Here is a 17,727-nt window from a genome sequence, read left to right as displayed (position 1 = left end):
TTTTTGCTTTCTCATAGTGTGCAGACAAGGTGCTTTCAAGACCTGGACTAATAATGTTGATTAGAAAAGCTACATATCAAAGTACAAATAAACAGTAATCTCATAACCTAGAGGCTATAGATGGCTGTAGATGGCTCAATTGTCAATCAATTAATTCCCCCATCCTTGCCAACAGCGTGGATGGTGGAATCTGTCGGCCATTGTATTCAGGAAGCATCGCATCTGATAAGATGCAGTCCCTGCTCAGCAGTGTTATTTTCGTCTACTAATGTTAAACTAAAACAAACAATTCAGATGATTGACATACGACTAAAACAGCATTTTAGTCCAAAGACTATGACCAAAACTAAGTTGAAATTTGACGTTAAACTTAACATTGCACTACCACATAAGAATAGGTAGGTGGCATCTACTAAGCTGCTGAGAGAAAGAAAAAAAAAAAAAAAAGAAAAAAGGCTTTTAATTTTTATTCTTAATAGTGAATGTCGGTGATATATTCAGGTGATATGTGCAATGGCATTACAGTCAATAGAGTTTATAGTCTTTTAGGGCTTTTTTTTTTTCTATTTTAAAGTGGCACTTCTGTTTGTCAAGAAGCAATATTTCTGTGGATTCATGAAACGTGGGGGTTTGCTAAAGGCAAATCCACTTTGCGCTACAAGTGCATTGTAAGTGCACGTGGAAGTGCAGTCGCTGTAGATCTGAGGGGGACATGCAAGGAAAATAAAAAACAGCATTTTTGCTTGCACATGATTGGATGATAAAATCAGCAGAGCTTCCCCTCATTTCAGATCGTCCCCTCACATCTAAAAGCGACTGCACTTCCAAGTGCACTTGTAGCGCAAAGTGGATTTGCCTTTAGTAAATCAACCCCTTGGTGTCATTTATAAAGACGTTATATACCCCGTTTTCCCGAAAATAAGACCTAGCGTGATTGTCGGTGATGGCTGCAATATAAGCCCTACCCCCCAAAATAAGCCCTACCCTGTTTCCCCGAAAATAAGCCCTACCCTGAATATAAGAACTACAAGGACTTTAACTAGGGCTTGTTTGGGGGGTAGGGCTTATATTTCAGCCATCACCGACAATCACGCTAGGTCTTATTTTCGAGAAAACAGGGTATCACAACAGCTGGTGTCTGGTTTGTTCAAACCATCATACCATAAAGAATGACATTCAATTTTTACTTCAGGAGTAAATGAGTTTGGAAATTCTAGAGAAATAATGCATTAAAATTTAACTTAACCCATTCGATTTTAGTTGACTAAAATACGACTAAAACCAAAAAAAATGCATTTTACTCAACAGACTAGGACTAAAACTAAAATCAAAATTTGATGTCAAATGTAACACTGCTGTTCTGCCAATAGTTTTCCACCTGGCTCCGTCTATTTTCAAATAGACTCATCCAGCCAAGTGGTGACTTGCAGGGCAACCTACAACATTTCAACAGGAATAAAACAAATTTCAAAAGAAAGCTTTGACAGGGCTAAAAGCCTTAAAGATATCCAATTGTGCCTAGAGTTAAATTTACAAAGTGGTTCTAAATCATAAAAAATAAAATGATGGTTGAGCTCACAAAATGCTGGCTACCCAGATCGATAATAGTCCATTGCCATAGCTTACATTTGTACATTTAGCAATGACTGATTTGAAAATAATGTGCAAACCAATGAACTACAAACGTAAAGCTGAATTTCAGGAATTCAGCCACTTTGTAAAAAGTACTAGGAGATAAGTCCAAGAAGGTGCATGACATCTCCTTTACTCATCTCCATTTATATCTGACAGTTTTATGGCTATGCCGGAGAATACACTGGCACAGAGGAGAGGCAGCCACACAGAGCAGCTCTGCTTCCCATTCAGAGAAGCCTTTGTAATTTGTGAATGAGTTCCCATAATATAAAGGCTTCTGTGACTGGGCAAGAGGATGAGGATGGGCAGACATAGCAGCTGCACCGATGCGAATGTTGAAGATGCTTAGACATGAAGCATCAGCGTCGGGTTCCCGGAAATACAGCGATAGCCATCTTTCAGGAAAGCAATAAAACTCTTAGATGTAAATAGAGATGCACCTTCTTGGACTTAACTCAGTGTGCCTTCACTTTTTTCAAAAGAAACTGAATTCCCAGAATTCAGCTTTAAAAAAAACCCAACTCTATGCCCTATATAGTTGAAATGACAGTCTTTTACTTTGTATTTAAAGTCTGGCGAAATGCTATTGCCTGAGAAACGTATTCTCATCTTTGCTGCATTCCCGGTCTTCTAAGTTGGAACTCTCACAATATACATGGATTAGTCATAACAATGACTACGACAGGTAAAGTGAACAACATTGATTATCTCATTACAGTGGCACATGAATGTGGGTGGGATATATGAGGCAGCAAGCGAATATGCTGTCCCTAAAATTGAGGCGTTGAAAGCAGGAGCATGTGCAAGTGTAAGAATTTGAGTCATTTTGACAAGGGCCAAATTGTAATGGCTTGATGACTGGGTCAGAGGGACTCAAATTGCAGCTCTTGTGGGATGATCCCGGTCTGCAGCGGTTTAGGACCGACCAAAAGGGGTCTAAGGACAGAAAACCAGCAATAGGGTCATAAGCAGCCAAGGCTCATTGATCTATGTGGTGAGCAAAGACTGGCCCATGTAGTCCGATTCAATAGAAGAGCTACTGTAGCTCTAACTGCTGAAAAAGTTTATGCTGGCTCCCATGGAAGCTTGTCTTTGAATAGAACTTAAAAAATGTTCCTTCAACTTTTTAAATATAGCACCTCAGTGACATACACTATATGGCCAAAGTATGTGGACAACACACCAAATGGAGTTCAGGCAATCCTACTGCAGTGTACTGTTAATACTACAGCATACAAAGACATTCTAGACCAGTGATGGCGAACCATGGCATCCCAGAGGTTTTGGAACTACCTTTCCCATGATCCTCATGCAGTCTGCAGTGTAGTAGTTGAGCATCATGGAAAATGTAGTTCCAAAACATCAGGGGGGCCAAGGTTCGCCATCACTATTCAAGACCGTTGTACACGTCTAACCTTGTGGTAAAAGTTTGGGAAAGACCCTTTTCCTGATCTCACAAATGCGCTTTTAGCTGAAAGGGCACAAATTTCCTATCTGTATGGAGTTTGCATATCTTCCCTGTGCATGGTTTTCCACAGAGTACTCTGGTTTCCTCTTTACACTCCAAAGATATGCTGGTAGATTAATTGGCTCCTTTCCAAACTGGCCCTACTTTATAAGTGCTTGTGAGGTAGAGACCTTCGATCAGTGTTTCTCAACTGGGGTTACACTGCGATTTACCAGTCAGTCACAGGCTTGATTGGTAGATTGTATCTTCTTTGCTGCCTGATATACAGCTATACAAGCATGTGTCTTGGCTTGTGAGGCTGTGCATCGATCCTCCCCGCTGGCCCTTCCTCCCCTCCTGTCCATCCCAGGTGCTTGTATGTGACATCATCGGAGATGGACATAAAGGGAGGAGGATTTGAAGAAGGGCTAGGGGTGAACAGCGTGGCAGAAAGGGGCTCATCACAGCTACTTCCATGCTTAGCTCTGCAAATGAAATGACTGCTGCCCTGCCATTTGCCCTGAGCTCATGTAAGGTGCCATGATCCCATGTAAAAGTGCCCCGGTTCCATGTAAGGCACTTTGATCCCATGTGCCATGATCCCATGGAAGGTGCTTTGATCACGTGTGTTGGTCCTTTGTGCCCTGATCCCATGTAAGGTGCCCTGCTGTATGTCCCATAATGTGCCCTGCTGCCTCCCATGTAGCGTGCCCTCCTGACCTACTGTGCTTTGCCCTGCTGTCCCCCTGTACACTGTTTATCTCATGTCTGACCCAGAATTTAACTTGTATGCAGGGACAAAAAAAAAAAAAAAAAATCATGCACAAGTTATACAATAGGAATATTTTAATATAGATTCTATTTAACGTGATTTCAAAATAATTGTTGTTATATCAACAGCTCGCTGATCACACCAATGTTCCATGAGCTGTAGATCTGATCTTCCAAGGTTCCCCGAAAGCTCAAACTTTTTGCCAAGGGTTCCTCCATGGTAAAAAGGTTGAGAAAGCCTGCCTTAGACTGTAAACTCCTTGAGGAAAAAGGACTGATGTGAATGAATAGAATATAAAATTGCTGCACAAACTTATGGTGCTAAACTATATCTATATCTATATCTATATATACATACATACAAACCTGTAATAAACAAAATTCCCATATACTATTAATTTGAGGAAAAAATCTTGTGTTCTAGTCATTGGCAAAATCTATATTAATGCCTGTAGTTTTGAAAAGGGATATCCAACAAGCTCCTATAGCTGTGATGGTCAAAAGTCTGCACACTTCTGGCCATAATATAGTGCAGTTTATTCAGGGAAAGCATAAGCTATTAAATAAAACTGACACCAGAAATTCCGGGATGTGGTTCTATTATGTTAAAAATAAAATATTTCTCCAGATACTATCTTTAACAACGTGATTTTACACAAGGCACTCTTTCGGTTATTACAGAAAGCCTCCGATAAGTTTTGCATATATTTCTCAAACATAACTTTAGCTTACCAAAACAGGTGTTACCAGATTTACTGGTCCTTTAGTTTCCAGTGATTAGATTGTAAGCAAAGATAATAATTTTTTGCTGTAAACAGAATACGCCAATTTAAAATTATGCTTTAAACTTCAGCCAGACTAACAGAAGTCTAATGACAGCTGATTGTCCAAAAACACAGCTCAGAATTTTAAGCCGGCCTCGTATCTGCAGCTGAAGCCGTCCAACATCACAGATCAGTTGTCAAGTCACACTTCCCGGCTGCAATCCGAGACACTGACTTACCAAACGTTTTTGACAGCTGTTTAAAAACTGCAATATGACTACCCTGAGTTCCAGTAGACGCCCCCGGGCGAGGATTTAATTCTTCCACCAGAGGCTGGTCATTCGATAGCTGGTGTATCACGCAGCCAGCGCCAATTTACTTTTTTGCTTACTCATTTCCCTCCCCGCCGCTGGAATGGCACGCGACGGATTCACACAGGAGGAAACACTGCGGGCTGTCAGGACACATAATGCAATCCACAACACAGGCAGAGAGCAGCATAACACAGAGGACACTATGAGCAAGGAGCGCTTGAGGACTTAAAGGGGTTGTAAACCCTCTTTTTTTTAAAAAACATGTTATACTTACCTCCACTGTGCCGTTCATTTTGCACAGAGTGGTCCCTATCCTCGACTTCTGGGGTCCCCCGGCGCGCTGGTAGCTCCTCCCCGCATCAACTGTCCACGTTGGAGAAGGCTCTCCTAAGGTGGACACCTACGCGCGCTTGCTCCCGAGACCTGCATACATTCACACAGTATGCAGGACTCGGGCCCCACCCCCCATGTTACTGGATTTGATTGACAGCAGCAGGAGCCAATGGCTGCATTACTATCAATCTATCCAATCAAGAGCCGAGACAACAGGCAGAGAGGAGGAGCGTGTCTCCGCTGAGGGAACAAACGGGTTCAGGTGAGTAAAAAGGGGGCTGGGGGGCCGGTCAGTACCAGAAGTTTTTCACCCTAATGCATAGGATGATTTAAGGTAAAAAAGAACCACGAGGGTTTATAACCCCTTTAAGGGTAAAGTCACCCAAAAACATAAAATAGATGTCTGTAGAAAGGGGCGTTTTGGGCTTTGCTGCTTGTTTTTTGCTAAAGATTTCTAGTAAGCAAATAAAAAAAATCTGTAGAATGAGATTTTTTTTCCACATAATGAGCATGTTTCTGGAATCTGAATTAATAAAATTTTTGCTGGCCCCTTTGAATATGTATTTTTTACATGCATGACGCTCAGCAAAGAAAACAATTACCACTAACAAAATGGTGTAATACATTTTGCAAAAAGGAAAAAAAAAAATTAAAAATTTGTGCTTCATTTTGTTGAAATAGAAATTCAGTTTAACATATCATGCCCTTCCAATCAATTAATGATTTTTTTTAATTAGACACGCAAAGGAAAAACTGAGAATGAGGGAAAGAGACATACACTGAGATGGGAAAGTGTATGTAGAGCATTTTCTTTTAGCTTTGGACAGAGCAAAGAAAGGACCCTTTGTTAGGTTGTTATTACTGTCTGCAGCTCCGCAGAAGAGCACCAGCTCTGTATTTGTCTTAATGACCACGGTCACCGAGACAAAATATAAAATGAAGATCATACATTTAAGGCCTCATGCACACAGAGCCATCTAGCGGTAGTGCGTCCCAGGCTGAATATTAGTGCACCATTAGGGACAGGTGCAACGTTCAGTCTTGCTGCATTAAGCTTGTCAAAGTCTATGGCAGACTACAGCTGTCCTGAGCGCTGTATCAAGTAGTACCGATGTTTAGTGCCCCAAGCGTTCAGAGACAAAGTGTCCAGAATGCCGGTCTTCATCCCTGAACGCATAGAGCGGAGAACTTATGGTGGTTTGAAGTACCCCATCATATGTGCAAGATAAAGGGTTTTCCCTTTCCAATCTTCTCGGGACTATTTGATGTCACATTTATTGTTTGGGCACTATCACCTTTACGTTTTGGAGTCTTTGCATTATTTTTTTATTATTATTTACTTCCACAATATTTATTTGAATCTATGTCATTAAGTGTATTCTGCCTTTAACAGTGTGGCACTTGTATCATATTTGTTATTCAATTTATAAATCGGTTGTGGTGCCAACAGCTTTGAAGCTTTACAGCACAATTTCTTTTTAAGTTGGGTACCAACCGTATGCTATAATACATAAAAACCTGTTATAATATATAAAGTGCAGGGACCTGGAGATAATTGCAAAAACCTGCCCCTATGCATGAATCACCTGCCATTTTGATCAAACACCTGATTCCCATCGTTTCCTGGTAGTGTGAAAGGTTGTCCACCCCATCCTGCATCATGCACATACCTACTGACCAATGAGATAGCCCGTCATTGTGAAGAGAGTGGGCAAGCTTCAACACTACTGCTGGCAAGAACTGTCCAGGATTTGTCAGCTGCTGTTAGAAATATGGGCCACTGGCCTATAGGTTCCTACCCTTTATAATGGATGGCAGCGTTTTTTTTTTTATGAGTGGAAATGCACTGAAATAAATTACAGTCTAGTTTTCTGCAACTTGGCATTACAAAATCTACTGCTAATTGGACACGTAGATTAGGAAGTAACTTTCTGGTGACGGACAGATTTATCAGTCTGGCTCAGTACATACCTGTTGTAGTATGTGGTTGGGAGCTTGCTGTGGAGGGGCGGGTGGTGGGGGTGGAGGTGGTGGAGGAGGAGGGGGGATGGGCGCAGGCACTTGGGTCCTAATCGGCTGCTGAGTTACTGGAGGATTGTAGACAACTGGAGTGCCGTCTGGGTTTAAAAATGGCTGACCTGTAAAAACCGCAAGTTAGACAAGAGACTTAATTTCTCAGTTCACTAAACATACATAGCCAAAACAGAATAGACAAGCGGGACACACAAAATGTAAGCATTACCACCATCAATTCACTATAAACGAAAGAGCTTAAAAATACTTCTGTCGCGGAGAAAATGCTGTACCAGGATCCCTCTACTGCTGATCATATAACAAAAAACCTAAGCATTGGGTCAGGTGATCTCTGCTGAGATGGATTAGTCTTTAAAGTGGCCAATACACTTCTTCAGTAGAGATCATGTGACTAAAGGCCGGAGCGGTTTGTCATGTGACCAAACACTGGAGAGCGCCTGAACAGTGCTTTCTCCAGGAAAAGGTACAAGTATTTAAGCCCTTCTTTTATTTCCTATAAATCCAACACAGCAAGACAGTTCACAGGAGTTTATCTTAACATCTGCATGTAATGCGACAAAGGGTCTCTGTCACTGGGCTTTTGTGTCAGAAGGGTTTTGCATTCCCATATGTTTATAGCAATGCAAAACCCACTTGAAGGAGGTCAACTTGCGAATCAGTTTCACCCGTCAATGAATGCTGAATCAGCTCAGAAGAGTCCCAAACCAACGCCATCAACACAAGCCCATCAAGTTGCATATTATAGACCTTAGCATATAAAAATGTAAACTAAACAAAGATAAAATAATAATTTTCTCATCATAAACCAGTGTTCTGGAATATTAAACAATATCTAAAGCCAAATCTTGAATGTGATGGATAGAGTAGGAATTTTAAACCACCATCAAGATGTCAAGTTTTCCTTTTTTTGTGCACTCCACCGGAGATTTTTCTTTACTTGCGATCTCGGAGACATAACAGAAATTGGTGGAAATCCTCTGACAGCAGTAGAATAACTTTTTGCCAAACTTTAAACGAAACAATTTCCATAACTATTCAGAGGTCAAGGTACCATGGACTTTGGCTTTAACTTTGCTTTTTTTTTTCGTCAAGCACTGCTCTACACTGTTTATTTTGCGTTTTCAGTCACTTTCGGTGCTGGTAACAATATTCACCAATACAATTAAAAGATAGTGAATCTCTCCTAGTGGGGACACAGACATTAATGAAATGTGACTTTAGATTTTAAGGATCACAAATAGGCTGACAGATTCAGAGACACAGCAGTTTTAACCTGCTTGTTTGGTAACCAAAGAGCATTCCAAGTAGTGTGGTCACCCTGGCCAAATCAAAATTTTGGATCACAGAACACATCCCTCTCTCTATAAGAGCCCTTTCACACTGGGGCATTTAGGACGTCATTTTAGCGGCGCTTTTCGGCCGCTAGCGGGGAGCTTTTAACCCCTGCTATTGGCCGAAAAAGGGTTAAAAGCACCCATGCCTCTGCAGCGGTGCTTCGGCGACGCTGCCCATTGATTTCAATGGGCAGGGGCTCTTTAGAAGCGGTGCATAGACCACTCCTACAGCGTCTCAAAGATGCTGCTTGCAGGACTTTTTTTGATGCCCTGCCAGCGCACAGCTCTAGTGCGAAAGCATTCGGGCTTTCACATTGGAGTGACAAGAGAGGCGCTTTGCAGGCACTACATTTTGCGCTATTGCGCATGTAAAGCACCTCAGTGTGAAAGGGGTCTTCGGGAAAGCCGTTTTTTAGACCAGCAAGGAGAATTGGGCAGGGCTGACAATGCTGGTTGGGATTTCAAAGGAAAGGCAGTGTTAGCTCACTACAAGAAGTTAGCCACTCTGATTTCTGGCAGATCAACAGATCATTTTCTGTACTGCCATTATTTTAAAGGGATACAACATGAGAAAATGTGCTTGTATTGCAGAGATAAACTGCATATATTTAAATGTTGCAAAGATATACAGTTAAAAAAAAAAAAAAAAGAATTCCAGGTATGGCATTTTTTAAATAGTTACATAGGTCCAGTATGGACCTATGTAACTATGCATAGACTGTACTTGTGGGATCCTACTGGAAGCTAGAAAACACCAATATAGTAGAATACACCTGTAGTAATTCCCAGAGGTGGTGAGCAGTCTGTACACTGGCTTGTAGTGTCCTAGCACCCCAGCAAACATGTAGATAAAGCTGGGAGCTTGATTTTCCATAAAGAATAAAAAGCAGTTTTTAGTTGAGCACAGTGTAAGCAGAAGATAACCAGTTGGGTGGCTTTCACTTTACAGCATCTGTACTCAAAGATAAAATTACATGTATGGCATTTTTACATACAGTGAGGGAAAAAAAGTATTTGATCCCCTGCTGATTCTGTACGTTTGCCCACTGACAAAGAAATGATCAGTCTATAATTTTAATGGTATGTTTATTTTAACAGTGAGAGGCAGAACAAAAATATTCAGAAAAATGCATTTCAAAAAAGTTCTAAATTGATTTGCATTTTAATGAGTGAAATAAGTATTTGACCCCTTTGCAAAACATGACTTAGTACTTGGTGGCAAAACCCTTGTTGGCAATCACAGAGGTCAGACGTTTATTGTAGTTGGCCACCAAAATTGCGCACATTTCAGGAAAGATTTTGTCCCCCTGCAAATCATTAAGGTTTTAAAGCTGACATTTCGAAACTCGAATCTTTAGCTTCCTCCACATATTTTCTATGGGATTAAGGTCTGGAGACTGGCTAGGCCACTTCAGGACCTTAATGTGCTTCTTCTTGAGTCACTGCTTTGTTGCCTCGGCCGTGTGTTTTGGGTCATTGTCATTCTGGAATACCCATCCACTACCCATTTTCAATGCCTTGGCTGAGGGAAGGAGGTTCTCACCCAAGACTTGATGGCACATGGCCCTGTCGCTCGTCCCTTTGATGCAGTGAAGTTGTCTTGTCCCCTTAGCAGAAAAACACCCCCAAAGCATAATGTTGAGTTGAGGCCAAAGAGCTCGATTTTGGTCTCATCTGACCACAACACCTCCACCCAGTTCTCCTCTGAATCATTCCGATGTTCATTAGACTTTAGATGGGCCTGTACATTATTTTCTTGAGCAGGGGGACCTTGCAGGCACTGCAGGATTTCAGTCTTTCATGGCTTAGTGTGTTACCAATTGTTTTCTTGGAGACTATGGTCCCAGCTGCCTTAAGATCATTGACAAGATTCTCCTGTGTAGTTCTGGGCTGATTCCTCACTGTTTTCACGATCACTGAAACTCCACGAGGTGAGATCGCGCATGGAGCCCCAGAGGGAGTTTGACAGTTGTGTTTCTTCCATTTGCGAATAATCGCACCAACTGTTGTCACACTCTCACCAAGCTACTTGGCTGGCCCATTCTAGCCTTGTGTAGGTCTACAATCTTGTCCCCAAAATCCTTGGGCAGCTCTCTTGCTTCTGTGCCTTTATACAGATAACAAGCTGAGATTAGGAGCATTCCTTTTAAGAGAGTGCTCCTAATCTCAGCTCGTTACCTGTATAGAAGACACCTGGGAGACAGAAATCTTGCTGATAGGGGATCAAATACTTATTTCACTCATTAAAATGCAAATCAATTTATAATTTTTTTGAAATCCGTTTTTGAATATTCTGCCATTCAGGGAATGCTTTGCATTCTCAATGAATGCAAAACATTCCCCGATTGGACGTGGTGGAGAGGCAGGGCATTGACATAACACTCGCTTCTAGAGGGATACAACAACAGGTATGGTAAGTGCATAGTTACATAGGTATATTGATCCTACTTGGACCAATGTAAAAATTCCATACATGTAATTCATCTTTAAGAGTGCAAATGCTGTAAAATGAAAGCCACCCAACTGGTTTCCTTCACCTTAGACTGTACTCAACTAAAATGTGCTGAAAACCAGCTTGGATCAATACACAGACATATATTGAGAATGATAAATTGTCATCAGTGGCAAACATCTCCAATTTTAATTTAGTGAAGTATTAGAGAAGAGAAGAAGGAATTGAGAAGTATGCAAACACAAAACCAATTCATAAACTAAACATTTTTAAGCTTGTACAACTGGGACAAGGATAATGCGAAAAACAAAAATTTCTGTTGCCATCTTAAACTTTGGACAGACAAGATACAGTCTAGTGATTCAAATGGAGGATGAGTATATTAAATATTGTTTACAACATTTTACTGTCTGCACAAAAGGCCTGACAAAAGACAAGAGTCTATTGAGTGTGCTCGGTTAGCTGACTGTATATCTGTTGCATTCTTGGCAGGCCATACAGCTATGTAGAGGGAAAAAAATATATAAAAATGTAAAAAAAATCCCTTTACCCAAAGAATATCTGTGAGGGAGACAAAAAATTATGATATAGAAATATTTTATAAATGAGCCCCTACTTTATGCAGAGAAGCATTGTGGTGGACAACCTGTACCCTGATGCACTGCATGGTCAAAAATTTGTGGACATCTGACCATCACATATTTATTTAAAATAAAATACTTCTGTGAAGGCTTTCCAAGAGATTTTGGAGAAAGGGTGTAAGAATTTGTTCCCATTCAGACAAAAGAACATTTGTGAGGTCAGGTACTGGTGTCCGATAAGAGCTGGCTCGCAATTGGCCTTATTCAATCCATTCAAAGTGTTCAGTAGTGTTGGGGTCAGAGCTGGTTGCAGGCCACCCAAGTTCCTCCACACCAAACTCATGAAACCATGTCTTTATAGAGCTGGTTTTGTACATAGGGCCACAAACCCGCAGCAACAGATAAAGGACCTTCCCCCAAATGCTCCCAAAATGTGTAATGTCTTTGAATGTTGTGACATCAACAGCACTTTTCAATAGAAACACTTGATCTCAAATAAAATGGAGTAAACTTAGAAAGACTCATTAGACCAGTTAATCTCAAGTGTTTGTCAAAGTCAAGGAACACTGACCCCCTTCTTACACTCTAAAGAGACAATGTCAGGAAAAATTACAGTCTTTGCCAAAGGGGTCCCTAACCCACTAATACAAACTTTGTCACCGCTTCCCCGTCACGTCTTCCTTTGTCACAACCAGCACTAAAATTCCCAGTGTCACTTGTGTTAGACACTAGAGGGAGCGGTTACGTCACTCCAATCATGTGGCAATGTTCAGGCCTTACGATTGGGGCCAACTGACCCAAACATTGGTACATGGGGGAGGCTCACACACTCCACCATACAAGAAATGCTAGGTATTGTTGCTGGCTGCGACTAGGAAATGGCAGGGCAGTGCTGGCAAGTCGAGTATCAGTGGTTCAGGGGGCTGTGTTGCTATGGCTATTTTAGTGATTTTTATAGCATTAAAAAGTTGGGCTTCTCATATTAATGCCAATTAACTTGGACTGAAAGCTTATGAAGCTATGGACAGAACGTGATGTAGGCAGGAAGTATGGGGAGGGAAAAGGATTGGAAACACAGTCATGTGCTGAACAATAGAGGCAGCAGTTTTGAGGACTCCAAGAAGCAAAAAGCAGTCTGGAAAGAGACCTAGGGATAACACCAGGAAGACTTTAAGGGGGGAACTTCCCCTGGGAATGACATTAAACCTACACTATAACCCAAGTTAAGCAACTGTTTAGTGTATACCTCTTGCATACATTATCCGTGCGTATTTGTTCGGAAGGTTAGATAGCTTGTGCATGTGTATATTGTATGCATAATCTTGTGATGCTCTGTATGCTGGGTATTATTTTTCCTATGAGTACAGCATTTTTGTTTAGTAAAGCAAATACACACTACAGAGGTTTTTTTTTTGCTTCCTTGCTTTTACTGTAAAGAACCTTAAAAAGACGCAAAAAGCAAATGGTCCTTTTGCAAAGAGCGTGTCGCTTTGCCCTGAATGGACTACTTTGGGGACAGATATAAAGCATATTTCAGTTAACTTCTTTTTTAACTTGCAAACAAATACATATTGAAGATCACCTGGTGCCTGAAACCTGTCTTTGTACTAAGCTCACACACGAACCTAAAACAAAAATAAGGATTTCAGTGTGAGTACCTGATCTCTACAACAGGCAGAGGGAATATGGAAGATCAGATAGGCTTACAGTACAGGAGAGCTAAAAGTGGACATCACCAGTGCAGCAAGGTTCACAGTTAGTCCACAGGTGCAACCAGGCCAGGAATACAGGGTCTACCAAATTGTAGATTTTATTAGCAGCATAATCCTACAGCAAGCTAGGAAACTAGGAATCCTACAGTATGCTAGGAAACCCCCTATGAAAGACTTTTCATCCTGAGGGTGTTGGTGGTCAAATATCTGCAAACAAACTGTACAGCAAAAACACGACAGGTTGACATTAAACTGAACATTCATCTTACAAAGACAGAACATTTGTTGCTTAAACACTATATTACACACACAAAGAAAAAAAAAAAAAAGGAGAACAATGCCCTGGCAATAAAGGAGGGTTAAGTTAATAAGAGAGTACAAACCTGTTTGTGGGTTGATCAGAATACTGCCAGGAGGAATGCCTGCAGCTTCCAAGGGAAGCAAAAAGAAGCTAGTGCTAGATGGAGCCACTTGCCCACTTATGCCACCATCAAAGGAAAGAGAATTACTAGTGCTGACAGTCGGATAGACGGCAGCTGTGCCATGTGAGGGTTGGTTTATGGCGGTTACTGGAAGAGGCTGCTGGGTGTGGGACAGAGAGCCAGTGGACGACCCTACACTACTAGAAGACTCTGAACCTACAGGAAAGGAGCAATGAAAAAAATATATAGGTATTTTTTTTCACCTACAGTTTAAAACATGCACAAAGATATAGAAACTGATCCCCTTGACAGAAGAGCTGCTTAACCCCCCTGACAACCAAGGAATGCAGAAATGAGACATACAGCAAAACATGCAGTGTGTTAAAAGCACCCATTGCCTGCAGAGCCTGATGGCAGCCATTTTGCCTATAAGGCTTTAAGTAGGTACCAAAGTATTGTGATGCCAAATCATGTTTAACATTCATATTGAGTTTAGATGTGCAGTTAGGTGGCACTAAGCAATAAAAATGATGCTGTTGTGCTTCTTGCCAGCTGCATTCCAATACAGGGTGCAATACAAGAACACTTTACTGAAAATGGAGTGTGCGCCCTTTCTCAATAGCTTTTGGATGTATAAACTTGATTTGTAAAGGGACTTCCATCCCCTCTATGTAGTAATAGGAAATGTTATCCCACACACCTGCAAGTTACAGGTTTCCTCAAGACTTATCTGTAGCTCCAATTATCATCCGTTAATGAAATCTGGTACTGTAATGCAACTTTAAAACCAAATCCAAGGTTGGGCAGATTCCTAAACCATCAATTTTTTTTGTACTCTTTCTCTACTTACCTTTTCTGGTACGGTCTTCAGGACGGTCACTTGATGTCCAAAAGGTCCTCCTCTTTCTGTGGTGGTAGTTGACGGTCCTCAACAATGCAGAGAATGGCGCCATATAATGACAAAGGCACTGTTCTCTGTATGATTTGCCTAGGATCGTGTGCTACCCAGGGGCTTGACCTTGTGGATAAATATACAGTTGTGCTCATAAGTTTACATACCCTGGCAGAATTTATGACCTCTTGGCCATTTTTCAGAGAACATGAATGAGAATACAAAAACATTTCACGCATGGTTAGTGTTTGGCTGAAGCCATTTAAGATCAACTGTGTTTACTCCTTAAATCATAATGACAACGGAACCCAAATGACCCTGATCCAGTGTTTACATACTCTGGCGATTTTGGCCTGCTAACATGCACACGAGTTGACACAAAGGGGTTTGAATGGTTATTAAAAGGTAACCACCCTCACCTGTGATCGGTTTGCTTGTAATTCGTGTGTGTGTATAAAAGGTCAATGAGTTTCTGGACTCCTGCATCTTTCATCCAGTGCTGCACTGACGGACTGACAGTTCTGGATTCTGAGTCATGGGGAAAACAATAGAATTGTCAAAGGATCTGCGGGAAAAGGTAGTTGAACTGTATAAAACAGGAAAGGGATATAAAAGGATATCCAAGGAATTTAGAATGACAATCAGCAGTGTTCAAACTATAATCAAGAAGTAGAAAATGAGGGGTTCTGTTGAAACCAAACCACGGTCAGGTAGACCAACTAAAATTTCAGCCACAACTGCCAGGATGCAAAGAAATACCCACAAACAACTTCAGGTGAAATACAGGACTCTCTGAAACATGTGGTGTGGCCGTTTCAAGATGCACAATAAAAAGGCACTTGAAGAAAGATGGGCTGCATGGTCGAGTCGCCAGAAGAAAGCCATTACTATGCAAATGCCACAAAGCATCCCACTTACAATACGCCAAACAGCACAGAGACAAGCCTCAAACCTTCTGGCACAAAGTCTTTTGGAATGATGAGACCAAAATTGAGCTTTTTGGCCACAACCATAAACGTTACATTTGGAGAGGAGTCAACAAGGTCTATGATGAAAGTTATGGAGGTGGATCGCTGGTGTTTTGGGGATGTGTGAGCCACAAAAGGCACAGGAAATTTGGTCAAAATTGTTGGCAAGATGAATGCAGTATGTTATCAAAAAATACTGGAGGAACATTTGCATTCATCAGCCAGAAAGCTGCACATAGGATGTACTTGGACATTCCAACATGACAATGATCCAAAACACAAGGCCAAGTCGATCTGTAATTGGCTACAGCAGAATAAAGTGAAGGTCCTGGAGTGGCCATCTCAGTCTCCTGACCTCAATATCATTGAGCCACTCTGGGGAGATCTTATACGTGCAAGTCATGCAAGACAGCCCAAGAATTTACAGGAACTGGAGGCTTTTTTGCCAAGAGGAATGGGCAGCTTTACCATCTGAGAAGATAAAGAGCCTCATCCACAAATAACACAAAAGACTTCAAGCTGTCATTGATGTTAAAGGGGGAAATACACAGTATTAAGAACTGGGGTATACAAACTTTTGATCAGGGTCATTTGGGTAGTTTGTTGTCATTATAATTTAAAAAGAGTAAATACAGTTGATTAATAAATGGCTTCAGCCAAACACTAACCAAGAGTGAAAGAAATGTTTCTGTGTTATCATTCATATTCTCTGAAAAATGGCCAAGAAATTAGAAATTCTGCCAGGGTATGTAAACTTATGAGCACAACTGCAGCTGTGCATTATCCAATCTGGAGGATTGAAGCAGTGGTCAGGACCATAGGAAAAGCAGGAGCATGGAGAGAGCAAGTACTATTTTTTTGGGGTGGGGGTTTAGAGGCATATTTTGGGTTTTATCCCTGAAGCACTTTTGGCTTCTCATTTGTCTGAGAGTCATTGGGTTCCGGTAAGCATCTAATCTCACTCCTATCTCTGTTGGACTTCTGGATGCTTCTTTTGGAGCTTTAACACACCTCCTGCACTCATGTGAACATTAATTTGAGCACTGAATGTCGCCGTATTGACTGAATTTTGATCATCTGTTATTTTTTTGTGCAGAAGGTGAGTGAGTATCAACACCATCCTAGATGTTCTAATCAATACAGGTTTCACTTACAACAAAGTGCAATGATGTGGCATCACCCATAACAGCGGATTAAAAAGCACTCCAATAAATTGGCTCATCTGTGACTGATCATTGTTGTTTACAGTAATTTACTGTACTCCACGTTCAAATCTAGCTCTGACAAAAAAAAAAAAAAAAAAAGTAATTTCAGTGACCATCAAGTAGACGACAGTCAACAAATTTCTTATTGCCCACAGAGATTTTCCTGCAATGGTTTATTTCTCTGCTCCCTCTCAAAAGCCATAAGAGAAAAGAAAAAAATTAAAAATCTACCACTTTCTTGCAGCTGGATTTATTTTATTATTCTATGGTATGGAGATCTTTTTCTTGGAGAGTGAGACCATGTGAATACTCTGGTTTTGGATCCCTTCATCACTGCACTTTCAGAGATTTAACAATTCATCAAGTGATTAAAAGCAGCACTTGGCAGCCACTGCGCAGAAGGCAAAATATTACATCTGGGTGGAAACTTTCATCAGGAAAAACTAAAGGTGTTTCATTGTATAAGCTACAGAGAAGAGTACAAAATGGAGGCCTTTACAGGGTGCAGGCAGATGGATAACCTTAAAAACAGAGAAAGCAGCACTGTAGAAGCAGGCGCGACATGCAACATTAAGCACTCACAGCAACGCAAACCAAACAGAAAAGTGCAAACAAGCCACACATAGCTGAACTAATTCAACAACCCTCCAGACCTGGAGGATTATGCCAGGTACAGATCTTCACGAAAACTGAGGGCATCTACTGCTTGTCTACAGCTATGTAAACCCTATGTAATCTGCTAGCCTAGTTAGCTTGTAAAATAACATAGGTGGCAAACAGGGCCTGCAAAAATAGACCCAACATGAATCTTGGCATCTAAAATGGCAGAGACCTATATTCATATGCATACCATCATGCAGCTT

The 17,727-nt window shown here is 41.1% G+C and overlaps 1 protein-coding gene across 9 annotated transcripts in view; it reads right to left on the bottom strand.

Annotated features, from left to right (window-relative positions):
- Positions 1-17,727, bottom strand: part of R3HDM1 (R3H domain containing 1) — a 221,923-nt gene that overhangs the window by 36,835 nt on the left and 167,361 nt on the right. For 7 of the 9 annotated variants that reach the window (XM_073634292.1, XM_073634298.1, XM_073634291.1 and 4 more), the window contains 2 exons: positions 13,761-14,015; positions 7,236-7,402 (listed from right to left, as the gene is read on the bottom strand). In XM_073634292.1, coding sequence (XP_073490393.1) covers positions 7,236-7,402; positions 13,761-14,015 — 422 coding nt within the window. The remainder of the gene's footprint in view (positions 1-7,235; positions 7,403-13,760; positions 14,016-17,727) is intronic. The other 2 variants (XM_073634297.1, XM_073634300.1) reach the window with 1 other exon arrangement.

This window comes from Aquarana catesbeiana, linkage group LG06 (assembly GCF_042186555.1).
Source record: "Aquarana catesbeiana isolate 2022-GZ linkage group LG06, ASM4218655v1, whole genome shotgun sequence".
NCBI classification, from domain to species: domain Eukaryota; kingdom Metazoa; phylum Chordata; class Amphibia; order Anura; family Ranidae; genus Aquarana; species Aquarana catesbeiana.
The sequence above is the reverse complement of the archived record's forward strand: the minus strand, read 5'-3'. Positions and strand labels throughout refer to the sequence as shown.